We start from the raw sequence: 26,183 nt of genomic DNA, 5'->3' as shown, positions 1-26,183 counted from the left end.
AAACCTTTCCAAGGTTAAGGAAAAGTTTCAGCCAAGGTGCAATAAGGCGCATCTCCCCCAGTCCCAAAGTCCAGTCAAGATACCTTCACAGCGGCAGTTTTGTCTGGACAAAGGAGGCGACTAGTCTAGACATTGTAATAAAGCCTGCAGCCCTAAACAGCTTACTTTTCCTTAATGACCACCGTCTGGCCATAGAAAAAGACTTCCGCAGTAAATAGTAAACAAATAAGGGTGCCTTTGCTGAGCCTTTCTCCAGCTTCCTCCCCCCCTCCCCAACCCTTGCCCCGCACACACACGCTCTCATTCCGACCTCTCCCCTTCCTCCCATGCCCCCCCCACTCTCCCCCTCCCCTCCTCTCCCACATCTTTTTGCCAGGGCTGCGACACAATGAAACTGGAGGCCTAGTTCAAAGTTTTTCTCCAGCTAAAATGGAATGCCAGTTGTAAAATCCAAGTTTATAGACCATGTGGGACTTTACAAGGGTATTAAGGAGCCGTGCGAGGTAGGACTAACCCGTTAATGCGCTTTCCCGGGGAGGGGAAAGAAGGAAGGGTGGTGGGTTTTCTTTCTTTCTTTCTTTCTTTCTTTCTTTCTTTCTTTCTTTCTTTCTTTCTTTTTTTTTCTTTTTTCTTTCTTTCCTTCCTTCTTTCTTTCTCTTCCCTCCTTCCTTTCCTTCTTTCTTATTTGGATGCGGAATTGGGATCGGAGAGGCATCCTGTAAGACTCGAGTCTAGAGAAGCGGCTCCGTTTTAACCTTCCCCTAAAATCGGAGCATTCTAGCTGAAACAAAAAAAATAAAAAAAATCCGGAGAGCCAAATAACCTGGTAGTGCATTAAGATTCTACTTGTTGCGGGGGAGGGGGAGAAAACGGGAGTGGGGGTTGCAAGAAGCGGAGAAAAAGTGAATATATGATGTCTTTGAACTTCAAGCGAGTCAAGTCCATCACCTTTAACCCTTTTGTAATAAACCGGAATCAGAAAGGCCCTTAGTCGCTTTTTTTTTTCAATGTTCCCGCCTACTGAGTTCAAGTAAGTGGACTGGCCACGGGGGGGGGGGGGGGTTCGTGTGCGCGCGCGTGTGCGTGTCTGGGAGTGCCACCCAAATTTCAACCCAGCCGCGGCGTTTTATGACCCTTCATATTTAACTCAGCTGCTCAGTAGTTTCATGTATCCAGAGGAAAAAGATGGACATTAACGCATAGACACCCAGACACCCGTTGCCACATACGAGGTTTATGATTGTTATAAAACCTTTTAATATCTTAACGCATGGAAAGTTTTTATAACTTTGTTTGGCATAAAAGTTTTACAGCTAGGCAACCCCTCCCCGACGACCTCTCTCTCCTTTCCCGGCCGTCTCTTCCTCTTCCGCTCCTCTCCCGCCTCCCCCCCCCCCCCAATTCCTACCAGCTTTGAGCCTTTGCAGAAGGCAACTTTTTTTCTTTTTCCCTCCCTCTCGCTCGGAGAGATCGGAGGAGAAAAGCTTCCTCGTAGGCCGAGGGTTGTAGGGAAAAGGCACTTTAATGACCCTCGGGCTAATTGCTGGGGAAACTCTCCGTCTGGCTGCCAACATGCACGCGCACGCGCGCGCGGGCATGCAAACACACACACACACACACACACACACACACACCGAGCCAACCTGTTTCCTGCTCCTACTAGGAATCCCGCCTGAACTTACTGGACGCTGTTTAGGAGGCGGTCTTGGCGGGGAGACTAGTGAGCAAGGTGAGGGGGTGGGGGTGGAAGTGAGCTCCGAGCCGGCTACTGGGAGGACCCGCAGCTGCCTTTAGGTCGGCTGGAGGGCAAGAAATGTATCTCCCTCCCGACGTTCTTATCGTAGCTGTAAGCTTCACCTTCAGCACCGCTGGCGGCGGCGGGAGAGGGGGGGGGGATCCGGATTCGTCCCGGGTGGATGCGAAAAGATGCCGCTCGGCTTTGACGAGTGTATCTACTTCCTCCTGGATTCGGGAGGCTAGAAACGTGGGCAGGAGAGCCGGAGCTCTGCCGTGGAGGAACTTGACTGAGCGAGCAGATTCGGGCTCTCTCCCAGGGCGAGCCCTTATTTGACGGGGGGGGGGGGGGGGGGCAACGTGTCAAGCACAACCGCACCAGATCCGCAAGATAAGGCCCCCAGCGCAACGCGCCCGACTTGACTGCCCGCTGAGTTTCTGTTTAGGCTCGGGAACTTGGCCAAGCTGGACCCGTGGAAGCCCGAAGAACCGCGACAGTGGCTTTGGGAAGTGGACTTGAAGCTTGCCCCTCTTCGCTCGGCTACGGACTTTGAGGGGAGGGAGAAGGAAGCAGTGTGTGTGTGTGAGAGAGAGAGAGAAAGAGAGAGAGAGAGAGAGAGAGAGACAGACAGACAGACAGAGACAGACAGAGACAGAGACAGAGACAGAGACAGAGAGATTTAGCTGACTTCTTTTCACGTGAACGTTAGCGGGAGGCACCTTTAAGCGGCCGGAAAGAAAGAAAAGCCTTTCTTTGTATGTAAATAAAATCCTCTCTTAGTCCCATGTCTTAGAACAGTCCCTTTCTCAACAATTAAATGTGCCATTAATTCTGCTTCTTGCCTTCTTTTTTATTTTTGAACATCTGACTGGCACAAAACTTTTTGACAGAAGGGATAGATTCATTGAATGAAAGATAGACATGGAGATAGATAATAGATGGATAGATATGGATGGATGGATGGATAGATGGATGGATGGATGGATGGATAGATAGATAGATAGATAGATGATAGATAGATAGATAGATAGATAGATAGATAGATAGATAGATAGATATAGAAGAGATAGCTATAGAAGATATAGAAAGATAAATAGATGATAGATAGAAGATATAGAAAGATAGATAGATAAATAGATAGATGATAGATAGATAGATAGATAGATAGATAGATAGATAGATGATAGATAGATGATAGATGGATGGATGGATGGATGGATGGATGGATGGATGGAAGAGATTTGCCTGCAGTTAATGAGTGACATTGATCTGAACTAACGAAAACTGCTAGCTTTTTCATTTTCGCGCTTAGGTAATATTTCTGAACAAATCTGAACTTTTCTCTGAATCTGAAAAGAAGCCAGGCATAGTTTTAGTCTTCTTATTAGAAGCGAGCTAACACAATCCTCCCTCAAGATGGCGACTCATTAAGGCCCTTTTTATATGCTTTTAATAAAGGTGGATCATATATGGCTGGTCAACATATGTTGGACTTAAGCACTCTTTCTCTGCTTGTGATAACTCACAAATCGTACCATGAAATCACAAGAATGCAGCTTGGAGCCCAAGAAGGTCTTGGAATCTTTGCTGCAGCAAATTTTAAAAAAAAGATCACTATTGCTCTAACGTTCAGAATGTTCCTGCGGTTTGTTTTGGTTAGTGTTTTGTTTGTTTTAGAGGGGGAACAGTTATTTGTAGGGTAGGAGAAAGAGAAGAAGGAAGTAAAGAAAGAAGGAAGGAAGGAAAGAAGGAAAAAAGGAAGGGGTTTATGCATTGGTCTTCAGCCATTATTCTTCAATATTTTAATGTAAATCTTAAGACTTGATCCAAATGATTTTGCAATAGCTGGATCCCCGTGTGTCAATTGCATTTTATACACACACAAACACACACAGAGAGGAAAATTTAAATTCTAAAAAGGACAGAGGGCAACTAGATCCAACAGTGTACTTATGATATCCAACTTGCCACCTCTATGTTAAGATCCATTTGGTTGAATGAAATCAACCGCTTACTCCCGCTGATCTTTATAATATAGTGAGGCAGAATGAAAAATATAAATAAGTAGCTAATTCTGGTTTTGTGTGAACAATCCTCTCTCACAATAGGGGAAAGTATCATCAGTTTGAGAACAATGGGAAAGGACAGAAACTAGGAAAAGGGAAGAGAATATATATTTTGAAATGAAATTATTTTTACATATGTAGCATTTCAAAGCATACTGAACAACCAAGGGTAATTGGAAAAAAGCTGCTCCTTCTGTAATTCACAGTAATCTTTGGGTTCTTCCTTTCAAAATAAACAAATCTTATGTATTTTATTTTGTGTGTCAGTTCTTTCTTTAAAATATAACATCATGTCTAGCTTGCTTGCTTTCTTTTCTGGTACACTCATTTTATACAATAGTTTTCATTAGAAAAGATCCGGCGCTTACGAAAATACCATTCTAAGGGGAACAGGGGGGAAAAAACCTTCCTATATATATAGTTCCACCTATTAGATAATTTAATTTCTTTTTTAGCATTACTCCTTAACGTCTTAAAATGCTGATACTAATAACATTAGCATGGTAGTTAAGCAAAGTGCTTTCGATTTCTATGTTATGAAAGCATTTTAAAAGGTTTATTTTCCGTCCAGATTAAAGTCACACTTAATTTCCAAAGTGAAAATGGAATGATATCCGTATAGCAAATGAGATATATACATGGTTTTCATTTTTCATTCTACGGCAATGCATTGTTGCATTGTTCCCCATCCCGCCGACTTCAGTTGATCTATTTAATTGAAGAAACTGAATATTTGTGTGTGTGTACATAGCTGCATACATGTAAGATATTTATCTATTATAGACATAAAACAGTATGCGGATAAATGTAATGTGATCAGGAATGTGAATAGTGTAGGAGGAAGTTATGCATGTCAACTTTAATTTCTGAGCTTAAGCACAAAGGGAGAATACCTGTGTGTGTGTGTGTTCATTCTATGTTGGGGGTAGGAATAACTAGAGCATAGTTTTTCAATACCACCTCAAGGCATATAATATCATTCCATAATTCTTCGACTTAAGTTACGCCAAAAGAAGGGAAACAATATAAGACGGACTGTAAAGTTTGATAGATTTCTTATGGTGATAGTTTACACTTTCCAAGCCAACATCTAAAGGGTTGGATTTTATTTTTGCATCATTGTTATTGTACTCTCGTGTACTTTGTCATAAATCAGAATATTTATTTCCTTCGCTACATGGGGTATAATAGCAAGGCAGAAATACAAATTTAAGATAATCATTAAAATGTTCCTAACCAAATTTTTTTCCGAGAAGTGAAAATGAATGCTTATCATAAAAAAAAGTGGCTAAGGGAGAGGGAGAAGGGGAGTTGTTTAAACATATGGTGGGCATAAGAGGCATTTTGCGGCTTTACTCTTGATTAGATAATTATGGGGGAGGGGAAGAGAACAAGTACAATATGAAAAGTTTGAGGTAGGTGCTTTTGTGTGCGAGTTGAAGAACAGGCCTGCACCCACACACTTGTATATGATTTTTAAGGGAAATGTGAAGTTTTAGACAGGACTGTGCCAGTGTTCCTGCATATCTCCCCCCCTCTCTGTCTCTCTCTGTCTCTGTCTGTCTGTCTGTCTGTCTGTCTGTCTGTCTGTCTGTCTCTGTCTGTCTCTGTCTGTCTCTGTCTGTCTCTGTCTGTCTGTCTCTGTCTGCCTGTGTTTGTGTTTGTGTGTGTGTGTGTGTGTGTGTGTTTGCAGCCCATTCCTTCCTTGCAGCCGCGTGCCCTGTGTCTTTGGGGCTGAAGGCTGTTCCAAGGGAGGCGCAGGGGACCTAGTTTCAAGACCTCTTTTGGAGGGTCAACTTAACTGTCTGCCTTTGGCATTCAGAGAAAGAGCAATCAGACACTACAGACAATGGGAGCCCGTCTGCAGATTGCTCCATATACCCAGGAAGGCAGAAAACTGGCAGGGCGCACTTTATCCTGTTTCTTTGACTTTTTAAAAAATTAATCACTTCCTGACTTTTACTTCAGTCAAATAATTCCAAATAACTACCAGGCCCAAGATAAATGCATTAATGAATCCAAAGGCACTCACACAAACCAGCATCAATTCTACTTAGGTGTAAGCCCCGTGACCCTCGGTCAGCCTGCAACCTCAATCTTTCTTTTGTGGTTTTATTTTATTACTATTTTTTTTAAAAAAAAAAACCTAATATGCATTATACGTTTTGTTTCTAAAGAAATGTAAAAAGCCAGATTGAGATGTTAAGCATGTAGAGATTTCCCCATCATTTAAGTTTTAATAGCATTTGTTGGTATTTATTTTCCGCAATTAGAGTAAAGCATTTTCCCAATGGGGGTTCTACTTAAGCTGATGAATTTTATTTCTTTTTCCATTAACGACCCATGTTTGTCATACTTCTAATTATTTAAAAACTTTAAGTATTATTTGGACTTCTACGTGCACTCGCGTACTCTGGTATACAGCAAGACCTCTTTATATTCACATACATAAACATATTCTGAACTGAAGTGAAGAGGTGTGCTTCGATCTTTTAAATGAATCTGATGTTTTCGCCATCCCATTAGACAATCTGTTTGTGGAAAGCTTCAATTATCAACCCAATTGACACTGAAAACTTTTCCATTTGTTTGTACAGATAGAAACAAATCCGCTTAGGTTTTTTTTTTAATGAAGCAATCATAATGACAAATAGGCAATCAATATTTAATTTCTACCAGGTTTACACATTCAAAACCCTTCTATTCTGTCTCCAATTATATTCAATCTGATAAAAAGTCCTCAATGCTGTATATATGAATCTCTGAAAAAGATCTGGGGTGTGGGGAGAGATAGTATTATTTGACAGGCTTTTATCTGAGGGCAATTTGGGCTTCCTTTTTCCTATTTCCCATGGGGGAGAAAAAATGGAATTCAATACAGACAAGAATCCAGAGTGGAAAATATAGATATGAAAGATTTTGAAATGTATTGTCACTTCATTTTCATCTAGATAGTTTTTCTCCCTAAAAATGCATCCATGAAGGGATCTCTCGAGCTTTGGAGCCAAAAATGATTGAGTTAGCTATATAAGCTGCAAAAATAAAGAGGGGGGGAGGGGGGCAGGGAGAACTGGGAGAGAATGGGAGAAGGCTATAGAGTGCCACACTATATTGGTCTTTAATTTCTTCACCTATAAATGAGGAAGCCTTGGCTCCCATGCTAAAATTTTATTCATTGTTTATAAATATTATGTGGAATTTTCGTGGGATGTCATAAAGCCGAACGATTTCTATCAAACTGGTTTTTAAAAAAAGACCTATGCAGATAACACAAACAGAGGCTATAAAGTCAGGAATAGCTTTCCAAAGGAAGCAAAACAATGTTTAAAGTGCAGGAGAGCTCTTAGAATGTTGTATTTTGAATTGTGTGGCGGGGGAGGAGGGCGTTTGTGTGTGAAGGAGGACTTGAGACAAATAGAATTATGTGGTTTAAGACTTCCTTGGCCTAAAGATATTAAAACTTCTCACCCTTGAAGATCGGATGGAAGAGGGGGGGGCTGAAGGTGGGCCCCCCAGCTTTGCAAGTCCTTTCAAAGCAACAGCCAAATTGAATTATAAAACCAGGTCATTGAAAAGTTGTTTCAAAAGCTTGGCTGGCTTTAGGCAGCCATTCAGCCTATTTAAAAATCTCTAGATATATATTTCACCAAAACTAGTTAAATTCCACCTTTCCACATCTCTCAATCTTTTTGAGTAAAATTTCCCCCACTCTTTATTTAATCTGTTTTTTTAAAGACACCCAATCCACCCCTTGAAAATGACTCTGAACCCTCTAAAGGTTTAAATTCCTTTGCAATGATCTTGAGGTTCCCTTCCATTGAGTGAATCTGTTCTTGTGGTCATTATGATAAGGATGATCATTATTTATCTCTGCATCAAAATCTTTAGTTACATGGCAAGTATTTCTTAACTATACTCATTCATGCCCACTCACACGGAAAATACAGAGAAAACATCTCAAGCTGGCAATCATCAACAGGATTGTCAGTTTGGGATTGTAACATGTTAGTCAATTTAATATACGCTAAAGAACAATTTGACTTAATTGCAGTCCAATTTAGAAAATGTCCAATAAAGAGAGCAGCCACAAGAAAAACATCTCGTTCAACATAACTTAATCTATGAGATAACATTTATTATTCTGAGATCATTAAGTTCAAAGAGAGAAAGAGAGGCGGCAAGGAGAAAGCAAGCATATAAAGTAAAGGAAATGAACCTAAAAAAGGAAAATTAACTAAAGGAAGCCATCATAAAAAAAAACTTAGTGTGCAATCAATAAAAATATAGATCAACTAAAATTGTGCATAAAATTGTGGTTAAGCACTCTTTCTGCTAAATAAAAGATTCCTCATGCACCCCACAATTTGATAATTCATTTGATTGTGATAATTTCCTGAAAGAAGTAGGTGCCAAATCCACACAATCCTATAGAAAAGAATGCTGTTTTAGTTTTGTTAATATACCAGTTTATTTACAAACTTGTGTTTTATCTTTGGATTTCGGAAGAAGTGTAAATAGGGTTGATGCCTACTTTAAAATAATGACACGGGTTATTTTGGTCAAAATTTGAGGAGGAAATTTTCTTCCCCCTCGCCCCCAAATGCTAGAAGAAAAGACATTTAAAGGTGGAATTCGTACAATAAAGGCAAAAAAGGCATTTTTGAATAAACACGAAAACAGCACAAATGTCAATGACTATTTTCAAATGGAAATCTTTTGAGTGGTTTTAACACCCGAAGGCTTCAGTCTTTCTTTGACTCCAGTTGATGATAACGATAACAATGATTTTTCTAAAGACTTTTGGGAAGTAAACTCGCCGTCCCACGGCTAACGTTGAGTCCACAAAGTATTGAAGAAATTAGAAGGGTAGCCGAAGAAACATTTTCTGTGCGTTTTGAGTTTAATTGGGGTGAAGAATTCAAAGGGTCCAAAAGCTCATTTAGTGTTCGATTCCTGGCTTATTTGTTTTTCTTCCAATTTTTTGTATTTATTTAAAAGATGATAGATAGATAGATAGATAGATAGATAGATAGATAGATAGATAGATAGATAGATAGATAGATATTCTTTGCTGACCTTTTAATTTGAATTTGACTTTGCTTCTATTTACGGGTTCACTTCCTTTACTTTCCCCCACTTCGTTGCAGACACGCGTTCGTTCATTGGTAAACAAACTCGAGGAAAAAGCGTGTCGCTCTCCTTTGTTCAATGTGAAGGTCCTGGCTTCCCTACCTTCCAGAAGCGGATAGATGTCGCTGTTGCTCCACGCAGGTTTTCTTCTCTCGAAACAACTTGACCCCGGTGACGTCACTGGCGTCTGAATCATCAAGGCCATTTTCAATCCTCATTGGCCTAGTTATCACGTGGTTGGGACCGATGCGTGGATAATTATGGTGCTGATATTTTTTTCCCCTAAAAAAAAGATGTCAGCCCCTGGCTGTAGTATTCCTCTTTAAAATCCTTCTCTGAAAATGTCATGTCCCAACAATGTGACTCCTAACTCGTTTTTGATGGACTCGTTGGCTGGTACCTGCCGGGGAGAGAATTATTCCTCTAATCAAGGAATGTATATGCAGCCTGCGAACGACTTCAGCTGTGGAATGATGAGGAACTGTGGAATCATCCCGGCTCTTTCCAAAAGAGACGAGGTGAACCACGCCGGCGGGCTGTCCCTCAACACCTACCCAACTTACCTGTCTCAGCTAGACGCCTGGTGTGACCCTAAAAATACTTACCGAATCGAGCAACCTGTTGCAAGGCAGCTGCCCTCCTGCTCCTTCCCGACCAGTGTCAAGGAAGAAAATGCTTGTTGCATGTACAACGTCGAGAAAAGGGCGAAAAGCGCCCCCGAGGCCAGTCTCTACCCGGGGCAGATGCCTGAAGCTTGCCTCGCTGACCAGGAGGTGCCCCTGCCTAGCTACTACCGCGCCACCCCAGGCTATTCCTCCCTGGAGAAGGCGCCCAGCGGCAGCAGCCCCAGCGCCTACGAGGCCGGCTTTGAACCCAGGGCGGGTCTCAGCCAAGCCAGCGAGCGACGGGAGCAGCAGCCCCCGGGCCCGCCGCCGTCGGCCACCGCTGCCGCCGCGCAACAGCCCCAGCCGCCGCCCGAGCGACCCCCACCTCCACCTCCGACACCCGCCTCCCTCGCCCAACCAGGAGCCCCAGGGAGCTTCCCCGAAAGCGCCAAGCCGGACCCCAACCTGCAGAACAGCCCGGCCGGCGACGTCAAGACCGAGAAGAATCTGCCCGGGGCCAAACTCAGCCCGTCGGAAACGGAGCAAAGCGGGCAGAAGCGTGCAGAGAGCAGCAGTGACAATTCGGACCACGAGGCAAAAGGTAAGGTCATAGGGGATTCCTTCTGCTGGCTGCCCAGGCAGAGGAACCCTAGGAGGAAATGGACAGCGGTTTAGTGGTCGGTGCTATTTGGAGCTGGTTGTTATTTGTTATTGGTGGCCATGGTTGTTGTTGTTATTGTTATTATTAATATGATGAGGCTTATGGTTTGAGAAGCTGCGCCCTAGTTTAGCCTCTGGGGCTGCAGTCCAACTCCATCAACTTTTCTCGTTGGGACCTGTGGCGACGTTTGCTGTCCCCTCTCGGAAGCGCCCCGTCACCAACAGCACTTAAGAACGAAAGCATAACGATGACAGCAGCAAGAATAATCACGGTAACAGTAGCAACAACAACCGCCTTAAAATCCGTTTGAAAGGAGGCACCGCAGTGTCTGTGGTTCGGTCATCCTGGCTAGAAGTGGACGGCCCTGCCTGGCGTGCTGTGGTTTTCGTGGGGGCAGCAGCTGGGGCTGACGGGGAAGGGGCAGGCGACGCGGTCTGGTTACGTTGGCGAAGTGGATTTTTTTTTTTTTTGTCTCAGGCAGAGACCCCAAGGGGTTTCTGGCGCTGAACGACCCCCTTCGGAGGGGCGAGGGAGTGGTTCAAGGAGCGGTTGCAACTTCTCAAACATGCTTCTCTGGATGAGCTCGCCCCCTTCTCTCCTCTCCTCTCCTTTTCCCCCAGCCTTGGAAAAAGCAGGCATTAAAAGTTTTTTGGGATGTTGTGTGTTGTGGTGGCGTGGCCGTGGCGATTGTCTTGAGGAGAATTTGACTGGCGAAGGCTGGGCTGTGGGCTTGGGGGCGAAGGTGACCGGAGGGGAGGGAACGTGAGGTGTACTGGGAACGGTTTGCCAAACACTTCAAACTGGACTTGATTGTTGAGCTCCATTATCAAAGCTGCATGCCCCCCCCCCCAATCCCCGAGGTTGCTGCTTCGAGGATCGTTTTTGCGCAGAAACAAAGTCTTCTCTCCCACCCTTTTCCTCCTTCTCCTCCTCCATTTGCGAAGGTGGTAGGAACCTCTGCTTGAAGCAAAAACAGCTGCTGAAGGGATGAAGAAGGGGCTTTCACAGAAGATACTTAAATTTATCTTGCAGGTGAAGCTTAAAAAAAGGAGCCAGTGGATAGAACGGTTGGAGAGGGCTTAAATACGTATTATTTATTAAATTTATGTCACCTTTACTCCCAATGAAGGAATGGAAGAGAAGGAATGAGGAGAATGGAAGCATTAAAAATGTGGAGCTTGTTTTCTTCATAATAGGGTTAACTTTTAGCAAAGTGTTCCTTTGCCTCCCCAAAAACTATTGGGAATAATTACGGATAAAAAGAAAGGCGTTTTTTACTTTGGCGTGTAGGACTCCATAGCCTCACAAAACCCAGCTTTGAATTGGAAGGGTGGGGGGACTTCGAAAGCAAATAGAGACAAGTTGGCTTATATGGAGTCCTGTACATTTTCTAAGCATACATGCTTGTGCTAGTCTGCATGCTTTTACCAATTCCTTTTTTCATACATAAATTGCTTGAATTCCATCAAAGAAAACAAGAACTTCGTCCTCTCTATTTCTCATCTGATCTCATGTATATGTGTGGCTGTACTGTATGTAAATGTGTGCATGGGTTTGCATGTGTACACATATATACAGTCCATATGTATATATCTACATCTACCAATGTCTCCACCCACATCTTTATATATACGTTTATATAGAATTAAAGTACGAATTGAAAATGGCCTAAAACGGATTTTCCAATCCTCTTCCGCGCAACCAAGAATAGATTATTTTATCTACCAATAAAATAAGAAAATATGCAGTGTCATGAATCTCTGAAAACTAATCTCGTCCCAAAACGCTTTCTTGTTTACACTTTCTCCATCGTCCTTAATTCACAAAAGTAAAATGAATTAAAATAATAAAATACGATTGGCTTTTAGGATCTCGGAAGGGAGAAAAAGAGAGAGGGGAAAAAAAAACCCAACAACTTCATACTCTCTTTTAATCACAACAGTCAGTTCTTATGAAGGATTTGAAATGTCCCACCTCGGTTTTTCCAAAGTTTTATTTAATTTTCTTCCTTGGCGGAAGAAGAGAGCTATTTGCTGGAAATCCAAAACTGTTGTGTATTATGCCAGCAGGGGGATGAATTTTGATGGGGATGACGATGATAATAATAATAATAATTATTATTATTATCTTTCCACCTTCTCTTTGTCTTATATGGAGTCTTCCTCTCTGTTTCTATTACTGTACATCCAGCACACCCTATGCAAGGTGTGGAAAGGGAGTTAAAGGTTTGATTGGGGAGGGGGGAGGCAAATCCTTAGAAAGAATTAACAGGGTTCAATGGCAGAGGGCTAAGCATGTGAAAGGCTTTTCCATGCAGCCGAATTCGCTGGTCGGTTCTGGAGCAGCTTTCTGATATCTCTAAATTTGGGGCAAGGATTCGGATCCTAGGACAGGAAGACTCCCGTAGACCCCCTCACATTTCAAGGGGGAGAGCTGATTACCTCTTCCACCAGTCTTAGAAGGTCCAGATTGAAACCTGGGGAGGTGTTTGTGAATTTGGAGGCTGAAATGAACAGTTGGAGTTGTGAAAAGGGGACATTTGGAAAAAGTCGGGGTGTTGTATATGTGTCTGTCTGTCTGTCTGTCTGTGTTACAGACAGATAGGAAGATGGCTCGTTTTAAAGGTACAAATAAATCTTGGTCGGCTTGTTTTTGTTTTTTTTAAAGTCATATCGAAAGTTTACCTTCACTCATAATAAAACTACCCAGAGCTTTCACATCAAAGGAAAATGGAGTCTGGACTATTGGGAACGGAGGGAGGGGGAACAAGAGAGAGCAAAAGCACCCTAGACAGGCAAAATATTTCTTTCTACCCACCCTCTGAATCTCCCACCCTATCTTGTTTGGCTTTTGGCGAGTTTTGAATATGAAGGGGCAGTTTCAGAGCAGGGTCTGAGCTGGGGAGCTCTGTGGCCGTGCAAGCAAGCAGCTAATTGGGACAATCCTTAAACCTCTGGAATTTTTTTTTTTAATCTGTCTAAACCTGGATGGAATTTTGTAACTGCAGGAGTCTACTGATAGACCTGGCGCTTAAAAAAATTCGGTCTGTCCCCAGGAAAGTCCTATTAAGTTTTTCCATATGTATCATAGGCAAAGGGTGGGTGTGTGTGTGTGTGTGTGTGTGTGTGTGTGTGTGTAGAGGGGAGGATCCAGTAAGAGCTGGCATTATGTAGGTAATGTCCAGGTGAATATTGTTTAAAATAGGACTTCAGCCCCAGCTTTCTGCGACCCCTTGGCTCCTGTTATTTGCCCAAATGCTTAATCAGTCTGTTTAAAACAAATAATAATAATAATAATAAATGTTAAGTAAAAAAAGGAGTTGGAGGTTGAACGCCCATTATATTTTAGCAGTGGACAGAGCGATTTCCTATTAGCAAAAGAAGCTGCAGGGGAGGAAAAAAAAGTAGTCTTGACTCTAGGAAGCTCGCTTTGTTATTCCAATAGATACTTATTTAATAATATTATTTTTAACAGAGGATATAAAGGCAGAAAACACGACAGGAAATTGGCTGACAGCAAAGAGCGGAAGAAAGAAAAGATGCCCTTACACTAAACATCAGACGTTGGAACTGGAGAAGGAATTCTTATTCAATATGTACTTGACCCGCGAGCGCCGCCTGGAGATTAGCAAGAGTATTAATCTAACAGACAGACAAGTCAAAATCTGGTTTCAGAACCGCAGGATGAAACTCAAGAAAATGAACAGAGAGAACCGAATTCGCGAACTGACTTCCAATTTTAATTTCACTTGAAACGTGTTCAGAGGAAGGAAGGGATGGGCTATATGGGGAGAACTATTGCAAATCTTGTGCAGTATTTTTTTTAATTATTATCATTATTATCCCCCCCCCCCTATAATTGCAAGGAGTATAAGAGGGAGGACGGGGAGGGGGGAGGAAGAGACCTCAGGCTAAGTGCTAAAGTCTGTAATTTGGATATTTACAGATTATACAGCGGAGATGCATTCATCAGTATGAGCATGTGTATGTATATATATATATAACCAGCTGGTTACTTACTAGCTATGTTTTTTGTGTGTGTGTGTATGTATCTGTGCGTGTGTGTGTGTGTGTGTGTGTGTGTGTGTGTGTAACCAGCTGGTTACTTGCTAGCTTTTCAAACATCTTCTAAGATTTTTTAAGTTATTCAGAAACAGCACAAAGCAAAGGAAAGGGTGTGTTGGGCGCTTGTAAGACGGAAGGATCTACATCTATGCCATTTTTTTTTAATGTTTAGGACGCTAGCTATGTTGGAAAGTTTGCTTTTCATACCTTAGTGTAGCCTGCCTATTGTACAATAATTTAAAAAAAAAAGATATAATGACGCCAATGAATTTCATATGCCTGAATATGTGGACATAGCAGAGAGAAATGAGAAAGAAATGCTTACTCAATGTAGTTTATGCAGTCTCCTTCCAGTGAGGTGGTGCTGTCACCTATTATATTTAAGAAAAAAAGAAAGAAAAAGGCAGCACCGCTATCTTATCGCGGGGAAGAGGGGGGCGGGGAGGAATGCTTGTGCTTTTCTTTTGGTGACTTGTTATTTAAATATATCCTGTATGTGGAATCTGTGCATGTATCTTTCTATATGGAGCCAAATAAATTTCTTAGAACGCTGGACAACTGGGTATTTTTCAAAGTAATTTCCTCCTCTTTCTCCCTCCCCCCCCCCGCGCCCAAAAAGCACGTCTCCTCCCCCCCCCCACCTCAACCTCTCCGTCTAGGGTATTTTCTCCCCCTAGTACTCATCCTTTTAAGGCTTTCAGGAGAGTATCCTAGCGGGTTTAATATAAGTGAGAGACCATAACGTTGATTTAAATATTATCCAGGTGACCACAATAAGTCAAGGTCATAAAACAGTAATGTCAGGACAGTCTTGGTAAGCGCTGGAGGTGGATTTTATGATCTGCAAATATAATGTGCCGCAGCAGTAAAAGATGCATTTAAAGGTGACTGTGGAGGAGGGAAGCAAGTCAGAAGCAGAGCAGCTTTCTTGGGATGCACACCCCTCATAGCTAGGGGTCCTTTTTCTTCCCCTGTCTGTCTTTCTTTCCACCTTTTTCTTTCCTTTCCTTTCCTTTCTTTCTTTTTTTTTCTTTTTGAAAGGAAAGACATGCTCCTTTTCTCTCCTCCTCTGGAAGAACCGTTTTCTATTATTAAAGAGAAAGAAAAAAGAAAAAGAAAAAAGAAAAGAAGGAATACACTTTTTTTTAAAGCCACCTCTTGCTCCCCAGCCTAGCACAGAGAACGGGGGAATGTCACGGCGGAAGGCGTGCAGAAGGTAAGACAGACGATTTCTTGGCTGAGATACATGGCTGAGATGCAAGTGGATTTGTGTGTGTGTGTGTGTGTGTGTGTGATCGCGTGTGTCTGAGTTTCTCCCTCCCTCCCTCCCTCCCCCCTCTTCCTGCGTCTACTCAAGGTAAAGGCAGCGTGGATGTGAACTCCACTTTGAGGCGATCTAGGTTTGATCCAGATAGGGCGTCTGGTTTGGTGTCTTAGGACTTGGGGGGGTTGGATCAAGGGGGCTTCCCTGTGCCTTGTGTGACAGCTCATTTTCGACCAGAATATGCATGGGCTAAAGAATGCTGGTGCATAGATTTCCATGTTGATCCCCTTGGCCACCAACACCCCACCACCACACCCCTTCCTCTTTCTCTTCCTCCCCTTCTTCCTCTTCCTCTCCTCTTCTTCTTCTTCTTCTTCTTCTTCTTCTTCTTCTTCTTCTTCTTCTTCTTCTTCTTCTTCTTCTTCTTCTTCTTCTTCTTCTTCTTCTTCTTCTTCCCTCTTTTTAAAAACTTACTTCTGATGAAGTTGAGCTTTCTTTAGAAGGGACACCAAAGAGTCTGAGGTTTTTGGCTTTTGTTGGTCGCCAGAGGACTTTGGCAGTCCTCAAACGGTTGGGTATTCCCCCCCCCCCCCCCGAACGTGCCCTTTCGGTTTCACAGTTTTGGCTGACACGGACTCCAAAGAAGGGGAAGGCAAGAACGTTTGGTGGCATTTGGAAATGTTGTGGGATCACAGACACACACGCACGCCCACGCAGAGACGTCCCTTTGTGGATATCCCTTTGTGGATATTTCTTCCCCACCTCCTTTTTTTTTTCTTCCCCTCCTTCTTTAACAGAAGCTGCGATGGCAATATGCAACGCAAAATGAATAATGTCGGACCGGAGCCAGTTTGCCAATGAAGGATAGTGGATTGTGCTGTAATTCAGTATATACTAGCGGCTCAACCGCAGACACACAGACAACCAGAGTGAGAGAGAGAGCTGAATGCAGATTCTATTAAAGAGGGAGGAGAGGGGTGGGGGAAGAGGAGGGGGAGGAGAGGGGGAATCTTAATGAAGAGATTAAAGATGTGGCCTTAATTCGAAGTATGTTTTCTTAGGGGCTTGGTTATTCCTGTGCTTAGTTTAACGTGGGATGAGGAAGGTATCCTGAAGCATAACCTACGAAGGGACTTAAGATGCTTTCTTTCTTTCTCTTTCTTTCTTTCTTTCTTTCTTTCTTTCTTTCTTTCTTTCTTGCCTTCCTTCCTTCCTTCCTTCCTTCCTTCTTTCCTCTCTTTCTCGCCTTCTCTCTGTCCCCTCCATCCCTTTTTGTCTTTCTCTCTTTCTGGCAGAAATGACTGTGGATCTTTTGCCCTTTTCTGCAGCTGTTCCGTGGTTTAGGTAGTTTCATGTTGTTGGGGTTGGCTTTTAACTCGGCAACAAGAAACTGCCTTAATTACGTCAGTTAGTCTTCATCAAGGGCAACCTTCCCCCCCCCCCCGCTTTTAATTTTGACCCCCTTTTCCTTTTCCTTTTGCTACTCACACGCAGCCAGACGAAAGAGCCTTTATTAAGGCAGGGAGCAGGCAAAGCGAGCAAATGGTCGTAGACAGACTTCTGCCCCCCCCCCCCGGGGGGAAATTAGCGAGAGAGAGAGAGAGAGAGAGAGAGAGAGAGAGAGAGAGAGAGAGAGAGAGAGAGAGAAGGGGGGACAGGAGGGCATTTCTGGGGGCAGGGACGCAGGTTCTCCAAACCTCATAACCGTCTCCAACTCACCACACGGCTTCCTATACCTTCCCAACAATTCCCCAAGCACTTATGATCTGCTTCGTCTGGATTTAAGATGACTCTTGCTGCTTGCTGTTGTTTCTGGCCGACGGGGCTCTCCAGACGGACAAACATGGAGGGGGTCCCTTTCTGAACATTTCTCGGGTGATTAATGCTTCTAAGTTTAAGATTGGAAGAATTGTCTGCATTTGTAGCCTTAGAGGTTTTCGGGATCGGGTCCCACCTTTTTGCTTTCCTTCTCGGAAGTCCCACCTGGTTCTTCCGCATCCTGGTTTCCGAAACGATCCGAGTTTGATGAGAAGCGAGCTGAGGCTGTGGTGTGTGCGAGACCCCCGTTTATTTGAACGCAGGTGTTCGGTAAATGGCCTGGGAAGACTGAAATCACGGCCCCTTCACTCCCAATGGCAATCTATTGCTGGTATAACCTGCCCGGGACTCTGAGAATCCACTTAGATAAATTATAGTCTTATTATGCTCCTTGGCTTGAAGATGGCTTGAAGAACAAAGCGGGAAAGCGGTACTCTAGGTTCACAGACCCTCCTCGAGATCGCGTTCAGGTTTAACCACGGCGCCTCTTAAAAATGCAGGGGGAGCAAAACCGTGAGCTCAGGATGCGGTGTAGCTTTCTGAGCTGCAGCCTGGATTACGTTCTGCTTCTGCCCACCCCTCTCTGTCCCTGCCTCCATTCCCACCGGGGGCTAGGAAAGCTAGGGTAGGAAGAAAATTGGTAATGTGTTGGGATGAACAAGTTGTTGTAATGGTGATTGTTGTTGCTTTGGTGGATCGGAGGGCTGAGATTTCAACTGGGCTGTGTGTGTGTGCGTGCGTGTGAGCGCGGAGATTTTTCAGGAAAAATCCAAAGAGCATCGAAGTGGAAAGAGAGAGATTTTTCGCCACCGAGCAAATTGCTGCTAAATTAGCTTTATCCTTTCAGATGGGGTTCAGGTTTATATTCGGGGGAAAATTCATGGAGATTTATTCCACTACCACCATCACACACACACACCCAAAAAGGAGAAAAGCGTAAAAGAGGCAAACGAGCATTGGAGGAAGAATTCACCCAGTGGTCTGCTACCCAAGATCCTTGAATAAAGACAGGAAACGGGAGCGAGAAAGAGCAAGGGACAAGGGCAGGAGCCTGGGCGAGAGGCTGCTGTATACTTCTAATAGACAAGAAATACATTCCCGCAGCTTAAGTACAAAGATGTGTTTGGGGAAACCCTGCTTCCTAGTCAAGCGCTAGGACGGCTCCTTTCTATACACAATTTTTTTATTAGAAATAAAATCTCTCCCCCCTCCACCCCCACCCCAGGGAGGATGTACCTCTGCTCTTTCACTGGAGAAAGGTTATTTTGCTACTGCTGTGATTCTCGCCACTGTTTTCACTGTCTCACCCTCCTCTACCGTCCCTTCTGATAGTAGCTCCTTAGCAAACTTTCAGCAGTCGGTTTGGGGTGACCTGAGTCTCTGAGACTGACGGGTGGGGTGGGGTGGGGTAGGGTTGGGGTGCATGGATTCCCTTTCTCGAAGGAGAGGGGCGACCTGGTCTTGACAAAATACCAGAAAACGGGTGGGGCTGGAGGGGAGGACGGTGACTGTAAGTTGTCAGCTCATCGTTTTTCTCCTCTCTTATTTCTGGTATGAAAACCAAAGCCCCGATTTGGGGTGCCAGAGAATGTACTGGGAGCTACCTTCTTCGAAACCTCTCGCCACCCCTAATGTTAAATAACACACCCACGCACGCCCTTTGATTTTGAAACATTTTAATAAGCGAACGGTAAAGCTGGAAAGGCAAAAAATAAAAAAGTGCGCCCATTGTGCTTGCTTAGTGTGAAGTCACGGGTCTGCAGATAAATGGCTTGGTCAAAGGCTTTAATGATTCTTCAAAGGCTTTAATTATTCGTCAAAGGTTTTAATTATTCGTCAAAGGCTTTAATTATTCGCCACGTCCTGTGATATTGAATAAGTTCATTGTGTGCTATAGATAGGAACGTCTTTCCGTCTTCCTGTAAATATACCCCCTATAGCAATATAAAGAAGAATGGGGTAATGGTACTAAGTATCCTTCAGTCATGTGTAGTGTGATTGTTTATGTTTGTATGTGTGTGTGTGTGTGTGTATCTTTATGTGTGTGTGTGTGTGTGTGTGTGTATACGCATACATACATATATGTGTATCTTTGTATGCGTATATCTGTGAATACACCTATATGCGTTTATATCTATGTATTTCCCACATTTCCTCTCACATGAATGGGGGGGGGGGGGAGACACCTAAAGTAATGTATGTTTAATCGACCCAAGTCAAGAAATGTAATAAAAATTAAACCCACCCCTACTGTGTGTTCCCGCTTTAAATGATTCTATTAGAGCTGGGTGTGAGTGAAGAATTTAGAGACTTAAACATTATTGCAGCCTGCTTTTTAATCTCCAATGTCAGAACAGATGTAATTAGAAAGATTTCTTGCTGTTTTGTGCATTTCTCTCTCTCCTCTCTCAGCAAAATATTGTTTTTCCTTGCTTGCTAGATATGTTTCGTTCTGGGGAGGGGTTGCTGTTGTTATGCTTATAAAATATTAGCAACCTCGTGCATTTCCTTTTTTTCTCCTGTGTGTATGTGTGTGTCTGTGTTATTGTAATTCTGCATTTCACAGCAGGTGTGACTTCAAAAAGTTTCTCTTTTGTTACCTAGAGTTTGATGTGCAAAAATACATGCAATCTTTCTTCCAGTTTTATCTAGGTCTGGGGTTTTTTCCTGCGCATTTATAGAAGATGCTGGTATGGAATAGGGGTGCACATGTCGTATATACAATATAATGTATGCAATGTCATGTATAACTATTTCTGTAAGTTAATACAATCTATATAAGATGATACAATAAATGTGTATACCTATCTAAATACAGTGATTGCTCAGTGGATGCTCCCAAATAAAGTTTTGTGCATGTATGCCTTTTGATTTTTATACGCAAAGAGTATAACTGTTGTTACGCCTGTGTTGTATTGCATCAATACACAGTCTTTCCCTGAATCATGTGAAAAGCTTGTATATTCTATTCTGTGTATAAAATAAACATGTATTATGCATATGGACATATACATAGACGTATTTACAGCAACAGAGCGTGAGGAAGAATAATTTGTAAAAAGACCATGTATAACCTGAGGAAGGCAATAATCTGAAATAAACTGTTTTTCATTTGGCAGGCGGAGGGTTTTTGATCTCTATAGTGCATGCATTTGCAAACATGTACCGTTGGTGAAGGTTTCAGCTTCTTTCATTGCTGTGTTCAATGGTATGCTTGCTCATGGGTGCATGAGCATCCATAGAAATGAATTTCAACAGCGTGGCAGGGAATGAAAGGGAGGCATATCTGTATCTCTATCTATCATCTCTGTGCAACACACATTCGCTCCCGTCCTGGGCTCTTTGCTCTGCTTCCCATTCGCCTTCACCTTTGAGCCATACTCCAGCAGTTCCTGGAAAGTTCAAAGGAACATTTTGAACTGTTTCAGGAAAAGCAGAGCGAAGGCAGAGCGGGTGGGTGGCTGGCAGGCAGCCGCTTCTGCCTGTGTTGTGTTTGTCAAGGGAAAGGTATCCTCACTCAGCTCTAAGAAAGGCTACTAAGGAACATTATGCTAAGGAACATTAACATTAACACTAAGGCAGCAGGTACCACTAATTGAGGACAAGGCCTAGCCCTGGGACTGGGGAGGGGGGAGGCTCTGAAAAGTGAGGCTGGCATGCAGTCCCTGCCTTTGGCTGAAACTTGTCCTTATTTATAAATGCTGTCTCTCCCCCCCCCCCTCCCTGTTTATGTGAACTAACTAACACCTAGCTGGCTGCAAAGCTCCTTGACAGCAGTGGGGCTGAAACAGAGCCCAAGGAAGCTGCCTTCTTTGTGCTGCCATTCTGAGCAGCCTGGATAGAAAGGAAGAGAATGGTGGAGGTGGGAGGGTGGGTTTTGTTTCGTTTTTTAAAACATAGAAATAGGTGGGGATAGTCTCCTCTGATATATGCATGTATGTATGTATTTATTTATTTATTTTACAGGCACTCCATTTGGGGAGGTTTGGTGTGCGCTTTCATTTATTTTTATTTTTACTGTGGTTCCTGCTCCCTCCTGTCTCCATTCTGTTTTGAAATCTATAAGTTGTGGGTATTTTTGTAAAAAAGAAAGAAAGGAGGGAGGGGGAGGGAGGGAGAGAGAGGGAAGGAGGGAGGGAGGGAGGGAGGGAGAGAGAGAGAGATTTGAGATAATGGTGCAGAGGACCGACCGTTTTACGTCTCATTTAAACACTGTTGCCCTTTGATGTCTCCCAACTTCATCTTGCATTTGTGAATTTCCTGCTGCTGCCATTCTCTTCCTCTCCTGCTCCTCTTCTTTCTTCTTCCTTTTCATTCTCCTCCTCCTCCAACCTGAAATGTTCAAGGAAAACACCCACAACACAGTGAAATGGATTAGTCCTGAGGTTTAATTGCAGCTTCGGAATTTATTGTTCTTCCATCCCCGCCACCAAAGCACTAAAAAGTCTGGCATCTAAAGTCATAACATCTGACAAAATTCTGGACAACAATGAAGAGAGTTTTTAAGGGCAGGGGAAGAGGAGGTGATTTAACAGGTACAGGCACTCCTGGAGACTACATTTAAAATTAAATGTACATTTTGCAAGCCTTGTGTTTTCTTTCTTTTTTTCCCATTTCCCTACCTTTTATCCTTGGGTTAAATAGGGGGGAAAAAAACATGCCCACAGGAAGTAAAGTTCTGTAGCCCATCATCCCTGCAAATATATTGCTTGTACAGAATTATCCCTGAGCCACGTAGTTTAAGAAATGGAGTTTAAAAAACCGTGATATCTTTGCCCAGCTGTCGTTGCTGTTTTTACCAGCACCATCCTCCTCCTCACTCTCACCATTGCTACTATTAACTACCGCCTTTCCCATTGTCCCTCTTAGAACAACGGTAGGGTTCCATTGCTCTGGGCATCAAAACACACACACACGCACACACACACACACGCACATTTGGATGACTGAGAAGTCTCGGGGAGCCCAGTTCTTTTTCTCCGCCGCGGTTTTTTTATCCATAAAAGCAAGTGGAGGTGGGAAGTGGGAAGGCAAGGCCGGGAATTCAGCCTCCACCCCCAAAAGAAGGGACCCTAAAGTATAGCCTGCCACAAGCCAGGCCAGAAGCCTCATCGCCGCCGGTTTCCGTGGACGTTAGTTAGCCCGTTTGGTTTCAACGCACTATCTCCCTTTTCTTCCACTCGGGTGCTTCGGCTGGGAGAGAGGACTAGGGGAGAAAGACGTCCCCACGCGGGGAAAATATTAAGCGGCGGGGACGTTGAAGGACTGTCAACCCCGCGGTGCTTTCAGTTTACAGCCGCGGGGCCTTGCAGGGGAGGAGAAAGCGGCTTCAGCGGTTACCCGGAAGAGGGAGTGGGAGTTTGGAGGGGGGGGGGAGAGGATTTTTTTTTTTAATCCGAACTTGACGGTGTTTATTGAGATAACTGGGCAACCGGGGCCGAAGGAATGCGCCCCAAGAGTGGCGAGTCGGAGCGGAGGGGGGCGAGTGGGGTCTCTTTTTATTCCTTGGGGGAATGGGTGTCTTTAGCTCCAGAGCCCCCTCGCTCAACCCAACCATCTCGGGAGAGATCGCTGAAGAAGGTTGATTTCTCTGGCTCTCCTCCGGTTCCGCCTTCTCCTTCAGTGGTTTCCAAGCCTGAATCCAGCGGCTGCTAGGGGAATTCTGGGAGCTCCCCCGTGGGTTGTGGGTGTTGCGGTTGCTTCCACGGATCCCTGGCCTAGGCCTCGAGTGGGCAAGTAGACCAGGTTGGGAGCTGTTAAGGGACAAACGGAAGACCCTTCGCTCGACTGGACTAAGGTGCTGGCGGCAGCGGCTGAGAGGGGGCTACCCGGGTTGAAGAATTTGAGTCCGTCTCTCAAATTAGGGGAAAAGTTTTTTCCCCCCAGGAGCCCAAAGAAAGAAACGGGGGAGCTCAGAATTCGGAATGCCCCCAGTTTATATCCCGATCAGACCGATGCGGGACTGCGTACGGCTCTGTGTGTGGGGGGGGGGGGGGCGCTAAAGGAAGGACGCAAGCAGAACTGTGCAATTGTGCGTGTGAGTGTGCATTGATGTGCAAGTGTGCGCTAGGGGGATATAGGTAGTTGGCTGCTCGCCAAATGTCAGCTTTTTCTACCTAAACAAAAGTGGCAGAAATCGCTTAGAAAATAATAATTCTTTCGTGTCATATTTAAAACGAGGATCGATAAAATCTCCAGAGGGGTTCACGCTGCTCTTTTTTCCCATGCACGTCACAGATGACAATTGTGGTTTTTTAAAAAAAACTATTTTCACATAGAAAATAACCTGGACACATCACTTTCTTTTAAGGACTTTCTACTGTACATTTTATCGAGGGGCAAGATTTTGCCTTGCTACCTAGATAACTTGATGCAGAATCTGGGCAGAGTGCATAGAAATGTAGCCAACGCGTTCGACTTCTGTAACTGGAAATTCTTGTCCCCAAACAAGAACATTCGAAAATATGAACACACACACACCCACGCCTCCCACCCCGTTCTGGCAAGGTTAAGTGAAAAATTGTCCCTTCCCAGAATGGTGCCCATTTCAAAGGTGTGGGGCACCTTTCCTGGTTAGGAAAGAGGAGTTTTAATAAATATTATAATAGATAGATAGATAGATAGATAGATAGATAGATAGATAGATAGATAGATAGATAGATAGATAGATAGATAGATAGATAGATAGATAGGCATGCCTTTCATTTGATTTTATCTGTAGACAATCCTTCTGTCTCTTTCATTATCTTATGTTCTCTGACATAGCAGGACTTCCAGAGGGCACTTGCAACCAAGATCTTTGCACCTTGAGCCCTCAAGGATCATTGCCTCGGGACAACCTGCAGCCCTGGGGGTAAATTGCTGTTGTTTTTGTTGTGTTGAGGGGGGGGGAGAAATAAGAGGATCCCTGGTAAATAAAAGTGGCAACTTTCACTTTTCAACTGCTGTCTGCGCTTTCATTCCACAAATGCTTCTTTCAAGGATATTTCAATGACCTTGCTGGCTTCTCCTATGGTTGTGCCCTGGCGTTTACGTCCTTCTTTACTCATAATCTGTTATTCTTGACTTGGATTCATGCCTTAGTCCCTCTTTTTATTTAAGCATAAATAAAATGTGTGTGTGTGTATAATGTATATATAAAGCATAATGTTATACTTTCTGTTTACTCTCTGTATAAGATAGATAGATAGATAGATAGATAGATAGATAGATAGATAGAGATAGACAGACAGTCACACACACACACACACATCATATATATATATATATATATATATATATATATATATATATATATATATATATATATATATATATATATATATATATATATATATATATATATATATATATATATATATTCTCAAAAGAAAGCAGCTTCTTCACCCATTCAATCTGTCAATCATTTGGAAGATTGATTCTTTACAAAGAAAATTATATTTCTTCAGTACAACTAAGCAAGGATTTAATATCCTCCAGTGTTTCATATCCCCCTTTGCTTCCCCACCCACCCACATGCTCTTATATTTCTACCCGCATAAAGCCCAGAGGTAAGATCATCAAAGCATCCTAGGTACTAACTTTCCCCCCAAGATTCAGAGGTCATTAGAGAATTGTGATTGACAGACAAAGTGAACTCAAAGCAGGCCAAAGGACACATTCGGTTCCTTACAGGACACTTTCTCGTGCAGAAAGTGCAAGGTTGAAAACAGGAGGAGAAGTGTGGACAGAAGAGGGTTAGTACAGAATTTGCAGCAAGACTGTTTTCAAATCTTGGATGCAGAGACACAAGCACCCAAGGACACACGTCCAAACCTTACAGTATTTCTATTTCAAGTCTGCTCCATATGGAATGGAATACAGTTTTACTACTCCCGCTAGGGCAGGCTGTGGCACACCGGTCAAGAACTCCTGAGTTAATACCCATTCAGGAATCTTTAATCAATTCCATCAAACAACTTTTCCAGCGTCTTTTTCAAGAAAGAAGAAAGGGGGGGGGGGGAGAACAATAACCAGTGAATAAGCACTAACTGAGAGGTCTCCGGGGAAAGAGCTCTGCCTGCTACTTTTGCCTGCCTGCCCAAATGCACCTTCAGATATTTTCCCCCAACAAGCTGCCTAAAAATAAACCCACTGCCTGCTCCTGTATCAAGAGGAGACCTGAGCTTTCAGCCTTGAGTGCGTCCCTAGTGGTTACTCCATCTCCCCGGGGCAGGCGTTTCCCCCCTCCTTTTCTGTCCTCTGAATGTCCCTTTTCTCTTCCCCCCCCTCCAGCCCCATAGCATCCACTTTCTTTAAGCCTTGCAACCCCCTTCCCTCCACTGGGTTAAAACTGTACCTCACTTCCAAGCCGCCTCTGCTGTGATTGTATTGGAAATCTTGGTTCTTCTTGGACAAAAACCATAAAAAGGAACAACGCGATTGTTGTAGTAGTAGCTGCCGCTGCCTCTCTTGTCGTGTTCTCGTATTCTTGAACGCAAGGGGGGGGGGAGGGAAAGGGACACATCCTTTTTGCACGTTTCTTTTCCAGAGCCAGGGACCAAAGCCACCCTTCCAGACCACTAAGGATAATAAACTATACCGATCACCTTACTCTACCAAGCCAAGGTTATATTTTTTTAACACACGCACGCGCGTGCGTTCACCCACCCACCCACTCACCCACACACACACACACACACACACACGCATACAGAGAGATACGTGTTTTCAGTGAAGTTCTGCAAATCGATTTAATCGACAGAAAGTTTCAGATATTTTTAATGCGTGTGTGTGTGCGCGCGCACACACACACACACACAGTAATCTAGGAAAACAGAATAGATTGTTTTAAACAAACA

The 26,183-nt window shown here is 43.6% G+C and overlaps 1 protein-coding gene and 1 long non-coding RNA gene across 2 annotated transcripts; one reads left to right on the top strand and one right to left on the bottom strand.

Moving 5' to 3' along the window:
• The first annotated feature begins 9,223 nt into the window (after positions 1 to 9,223).
• HOXC10 (homeobox C10) lies at positions 9,224 to 14,808 on the top strand. Its single transcript, XM_081935785.1, has 2 exons — positions 9,224 to 10,137; positions 13,672 to 14,808. The coding sequence occupies exons 1-2, from the start codon at positions 9,273 to 9,275 to the stop codon at positions 13,947 to 13,949; spliced, it is 1,143 nt and encodes a 380-aa protein (XP_081791911.1). The 5' UTR covers positions 9,224 to 9,272; the 3' UTR covers positions 13,950 to 14,808.
• Positions 14,809 to 19,013: 4,205 nt separating this feature from the next.
• LOC309388630 lies at positions 19,014 to 25,859 on the bottom strand. Its single transcript, XR_014174824.1, has 3 exons — positions 25,682 to 25,859; positions 21,534 to 21,675; positions 19,014 to 19,277 (listed from the first exon to the last, which is right to left on the bottom strand). It is a non-coding gene; the product is annotated as an uncharacterized lncRNA (long non-coding RNA).
• Positions 25,860 to 26,183: the final 324 nt, after the last annotated feature.

This window comes from Natrix helvetica (assembly GCF_964273705.1).
Source record: "Natrix helvetica genome assembly, chromosome: 1".
In the NCBI taxonomy this organism is placed as follows: Eukaryota; Metazoa; Chordata; class Lepidosauria; order Squamata; family Natricidae; genus Natrix; species Natrix helvetica.
This window is presented reverse-complemented; position numbering and strand designations above follow the sequence as displayed.

Coding starts and splice junctions, on each gene's coding strand:
- HOXC10 (XM_081935785.1), top strand. CDS start 9,273: ATGTCATGTCCCAACAATGTGACTCCTAACTCGTTTTTGATGGACTCG. Junction 10,138..13,671: donor TTCGGACCACGAGGCAAAAG/GTAAGGTCATAG, acceptor TATTTTTAACAG/AGGATATAAAGGCAGAAAAC.